The sequence below is a fragment of the Tupaia chinensis genome, unplaced genomic scaffold (assembly GCF_000334495.1).
Source record: "Tupaia chinensis unplaced genomic scaffold, TupChi_1.0 Scaffold000110_1, whole genome shotgun sequence".
In the NCBI taxonomy this organism is placed as follows: domain Eukaryota; kingdom Metazoa; phylum Chordata; class Mammalia; order Scandentia; family Tupaiidae; genus Tupaia; species Tupaia belangeri.
The window spans coordinates 2,560,623-2,566,115 of NW_006159574.1; the positions used below are offsets into that span (position 1 = coordinate 2,560,623).

General features: G+C 63.2%; 1 protein-coding gene across 1 annotated transcript in view; it reads right to left on the bottom strand.

Annotated features, from left to right (window-relative positions):
• PTPRN2 (protein tyrosine phosphatase receptor type N2) overlaps positions 1-5,493 on the bottom strand; it is a 447,003-nt gene that overhangs the window by 26,468 nt on the left and 415,042 nt on the right. Inside the window, exons 31-32 of the mRNA XM_006143829.3 lie at positions 3,473-3,526; positions 1,484-1,548 (exon numbers count right to left, since the gene is read on the bottom strand). Of these exons, the coding sequence (XP_006143891.1) occupies positions 1,484-1,548; positions 3,473-3,526 (119 nt within the window). The remainder of the gene's footprint in view (positions 1-1,483; positions 1,549-3,472; positions 3,527-5,493) is intronic.

A 5,493-nucleotide genomic window follows, 5' to 3' on the forward strand; every position in this document is an offset into this window, starting at 1 on the left:
CGCGGTCCCACCTGAGCCGGGCTCCAAGCCAGGCTCAGTTCCTGCCAGTGGCTGGGCCTGCCCTGGGGCCGAGCACGTGGTGGGGACACACAGCCACACAGACTGCGGTGTCGCTGCTCCAAACGCAGGCTGGCTGGGACACGTCGGGAACGTGATCTGAAGGTGTTTAATAGAGAAACATACGAGAAACATACAGAGAGACGGAGAGACAGAGGGGGAAGAGGGAGGGCCTGAGGTCACCACGCACCTGCACAGCAGACACCGTAGCTGAGGGCAGCGGTGAGCCAGGACGGGGACCTTCCCACCGCGGGGACCGACCCGCCCCAAACCGCGGACACGCAGCGTGTGCTCGCCGGTCCCGGTGGTGTCTGCCTTTCACACGTTCCCCCCTGAGCTCACTTAAACGTGCCTGTGGGGAGAAGCGGCAGTGCCCTGTCTGCAGCTGTAGGGACGCTTGAGCCAGCGGCTGCGAGAGCGCAGGACTCCGAGACGTGGCCCTCACGCGCACCCTGACGCTGGGGCCGTGGGCCGCTGCCTCATCTCCACGTATCTCTGTCCTCGTGCTGGAGGAGAATGGAGTAAGGACATGGCTTTCGGGAACGCTGGCATTCACGCGACGTGTATGAAAACTCGTTTCATAACCAGCATCTGCTCTGAAGCTAGGCAGGAGAAGAGCAGCGTGTTCCGGAAGGCGGAACCTCACACAGTGTGAGTGTGTGATGCGACAGGGGGACTCATTCACAGGCGAGAGACAGACCGAGAAGTGGCACCACCCCAGTTCTGAGGTGTCGAGGCTGGGACACAGGTGTCAGGAGAAAAGCAGTCACCGATCAGCCTCGGCCGGGCCACTGTTCCCTGTGACGCCTGCGGCCTCTGCTGCTGGGCGCTTCTCCGGGAGGGACGGGACTCAGCTCCCGCCGCCAGCTCCCACCCTCTCGGCCTCTGCTCTCCTGTCCCTCAGGCCACTCCCCAGAGCCACCGGACTCCCTCCCCCTCCTGCTGGGAGGGAAGTCTCAGAGAGGCTGAGGGTGTTGCCCTCCGTGGCCTCCCGGGACGCCCTGGGCTGCGCACCCTCTGATGCCACGACCCCGCGTGGAGGGAGACGCTCGCTGGGACAAGGCGACGGAGGAGTGTGGGCAGAGTGAGCGGAGGCGACTTAGGCTGGCGAGGCACTGCCAGGCCCAGGCCAGACCCCGCAGGGCAGTGGCAGTGACCGGGCAGAGGGCCCCGGCGGGGGGCTATCCCGAGCGCCACACCCCGAACCGGTGCAGCGTGGGGGGTGCGGCAGACACGGAGAGCCACTCTGCCTGGCTCGCAGGCCAGCAACAAAGGGCCTCGGCAACACGCTCCCTGCGCAGCCGCTGGGCTGGGAGGGGCACAACCGCGGGGTTTTTCCAAGGCCTCCTGTGAATGCGACACCCGCGTTGCCACGGCAACGCCATCCGGCTCTGAGCCGCAACAAAGCCGCAGCTTCGAGTCTCACCTTTGGCCATCTTATTGAGAACCATGTCAATCAGGATGTAGGTGCCGCTCCTGCCCGCGCCGTCACTGTCAACAGAAGGAGAGAGTGAGACGCCTCTGCCGGTCTATGGGGCACACAGCTGCCTCCGCCCCTTTACGCTCCAGGGGGCCAGGGCGGGCGGGGACAGGCTGCGGGGACAGGGACGGAGCGGCTGTGCTCTCTTCTTTCCTTCCTTCTCTCTGGCCAAAGATGGGTGAGTTTTGTTAAAACACGAGCAAAGACGTTGGACTAGGCTCAGAGGCGGCCTTGTATTGAGCCCCCGAGACCCTTTCTCTAGGTGACTGGGAGCCTCCGGGGTGACAGAGGGCCTAGGCCCGGGCCGGCTCGAGTGCAGGCGCGCTTCTTGTCCACGGGAGCAGGGCAGCCCCGGGACCCCTCTGGAACCGCCCCGGGACACCCCGGGACCCCTCTGGAACTGCCCAGGACCCCTCTGGAACCGCCCCGGGACCCCTCTGAAATCACCCCAGGACCCCTCTGGAACCGCCCCGGGACGCCCTGGGGCCGCAGAGCCTCCCTCTCAGAAGCAAAGGTGCGACGTGCCTTTGAGCCACACCCTGAAGAGACCCGTCTCAGCCTCGCCCGTCCCTCCAGTTGTCCCCGGAGAAGCTGCTGTCCGGACTAGGCCACGTCTCCACACCAAGAGAAAACAAATTTCTTCTCAGGGGAGAAAGGCAGCCCGGCATCGTCCTCTTCGCCACAGGAGCATGTGCAACCCTGTCTTGCCCGTGTAGACGCTGTCGCCAACTCACGAGCGGGAAGGGAGGAAGCGAGCTCTCAGCCACGGCCAGCTTCCCAGGGCAGGGTCTCGCACTCACCCCGCGAACCCGCTGTGACTTTGAGGGGAAGGCCAGGGTGTTCCCCACACGGGTCGAGGCCCTGCCGACCGACTCCCGGGCTGAGCTCAGGCCCTGTGTGCTGGCTGAGGCCCCGGCTGACCTCCCTGCAGCTCCGTGGTCGCCTCTGGCTTTAACTCGTTTCCTCAAACCAAAGCTGGAACAAAGCTGCCCTGGGGAGGCCGCATCACAGGACCCACGTCCCCACGGCCTCATGGAGGAGACGCCGCCAGCCCTGCTCGGCTCTGACCTCACGCCACTACCAGAGACGTGGGAGCATCCTTGTCGTGCCTACCCTGGGCCTAAACCGACACGAGTATCTCAGGAGCTGCCCGGCCCCCAGCTGGTCTTGGTGCGCTGGGCTGACCGGCTTCCCAGTACCGGAGGGGCCCAGGCCACACTCTGTGCCCGCCTCGCTCACCCACGGAGACGCCCACACACCACTGCTCCTCGGTGGAGCGTGTGGGATCTCGGACACACAGGGCTCCCTCTGTCCGAGGTTCATGCCCAGGGCATGTGCACTCACTGGAGAGACAGAGACAGGCCACCCCCGGGAGACGGCACCACAGCCCCTTCTTTCTCCTCCTGGGACTTTGGGCACACACGCACATGCACCGCATGATCTGCAAGCCACCCAGGACTCGAACCAGACGGCCATGTGGGACTCCAGCGCCTTAACTACCCTGCCACCGCGGGCCCCAGATTTCCTTTTCATTCCAGGACGGGTGGTGGAATTTTTACTGAAAGCCCCCATGATGAAGCGAGGTGGCCAGGCCTTGGTGTCTCTCAGCGTCTACACATGGCTCCAGACGCCGCTACGCATCCCGCTGGCTGAGACGACGCAGGCGCTCAGCACAGGTGCTGGCGAAGTGGCGAAGGGGTCTGGAGGGGACAGCACGCAGCCCAGTGCCCCGGGCAGGAGGGCAGCACCTGCCGCTGTGCAGGTCTGAGGAGACGGAGTTCGTCTGCAGCTTAGCTAACCAAGTGGCACAGAAAACGACGCTTCTGCCTTCGGGATCGTTAGGAGTATGGCGAGATGCATTTCCTAAGCAACCGGGAAACCCGGTGTCTGCACCGATGTCTAAGTGGCTTCCGTTTTGAGGAAGGGCGTACTTGCCTGCAGTGGACGGTCACTGGGCAGGAGCGGCCCCGGTAGCACTTGTTCACTTTTCTGAAACAGAGAGAGAGGGGGGTTACTGCTCGTGCCAAGGCTTCCGGCGCCAGTCACTACGAAGCCAAAGCTGCCCCTGGGAGGCCGCGCTGCAGGGCCACGTCCCCACGGCACGTCTTTGACATCATCCTCACACACTTTGTTTAGACAGAGGAAATAGGAAGCACATGCGCGGTTCAAAGACCAGTCTTCTTCTCGGTACTGATTACTAAACGGAGCTTTAAAGCAGCCTCACCCTTGCATGTTCCTTTTCCCAGCTCTGAACTGGCTTCCAGGTGATGGGTCAGCCCCCTGCACCACACCCCTCCCCGCCGTCTCCTCCCCTCTTTCTCTTCCTCTTTCTGCTTCTGTTGATGTAACCCTTTGTTGAGGTGCGTGTTTGGATTCTTCAATGACGTTTGGAGTTTTTCCAGCTCAAAGTGTCTTACAGTCTGAACGCTGGATACGACCTTACGGCACAGGCTAAACACGCATGTAAGGGGCTTTTGCTCTGTTGGCTTTTGCTCGGATTCTGAATTGCAGGGAAACCTCAATTAAATCCAAGAAAACTCGGGCCCGTTTTTATGAATTTGAGCATGTTTTAGATCAACTCCACTGTGCAGACTTCGATCCAGAAGCCATAAAAATGAACATGTTTAGGGTTCTTACCGACCCCTCACTGAAAACAAGGGCCGATTTCAAATGCACTGTTTCTAAGGAATGGAAATTAAAGACAGGACCTTGCTTTATTGAAAGGGAAAACACACATGAAGGGAACGCGCCCTAAACATGCTGCGTGAGTACCCACGGTACCTGGGCGCGGCCGGGCCCTCCTGTGGGCCAGGGCAGGGGTGGGACAGTCATGCAGGAGGAAATCCAATCGGGTCTCCAGCCCCGGGGCTGAGAAGGTACCTGTCTGCCATGGCCCGGAAGGCAGGCCTCGCCTTCCTTGTCTCCCTACGTCTCCAGGGGCTTCCGTGAGGACGCCCTTCCCATGGCCGCGAGCCCAGACACGGGCCACTCCACACGCTGGGATTGCAGCCCCGGCGGCGGCGCTCTGAGGCCACTGTCCCCTCTGCAGGGCAGCGTCTGAGGCCCTGGGCAGCACCCCGACAGCGTGGCCCGGGGGAGGCTCCTGGCGGACGTGGAGGTTGTCTCACGCCTTCGCTACCTTGGTGGCAGGCAGGGAGTGAGAGTGGCCTGTTAGATCGACAGTGCTCCCACGCAGGCTGCCCGACAAGGTCCTGTCCTCAGGGACGGGGCAGAGCGAGAACGGTCCCTCACTCCTACTGCACGTCCGGCCGCAAAGGGGCCACGGCACCGACTCTGACAAAGTCCCTCCTGGGACGTGGCTCAGGTGAGGGATGCGATGCTCCTGCTCCCAGAACTGCATGCTTGCACGTGCACGCTCGTGTGTGCACACGTGTCTGTGCGTATGTCAAGTGAGCTCTGTCAGGCCGAGCCGCGGGCGCTTTCCTCTCGGAGGCCTCTCACCCTCGGACGCAGGCCGTGCTGCCCTGTGCCGCCCGAGCTGACCACGTCAGCTGTCACTCGGCGCCAGCACGTCCGTCCTGAGAAACGAGTCATCAGCCCGTCGCTGCCGCACGCATCGAGGCACACACTCACACTGCTCTGTGTCCGCCCGTCCACCCGGGACTGCCCGGGCGACCCTCTGAGCCTCCACCCTGCACGGGCTGTCCTCGACCACACCGTCACCGTGGAGCATGGGACCACACTGTCACCCTGCCCGTGCACCGTGGGCTGGCCTGTGTGTGTGAAGGCGCCTCTCCACGGCTGCACGTTCACACGTGGCCGGTCACCAGGATGTGTCCACTTTTTCCTAATGGGACTGAGCACCAAGAGGGCACCGTGAAGACCGGACGGCCAGGTGCCCCGTCACAAACGCACCGCCTAGCCGAGCGCCGCGCCCTTCCCAGCGGACCGGCTCCCCCGCCCAGGCCCGGCGGGGCCGAGAACACCACCCGCCG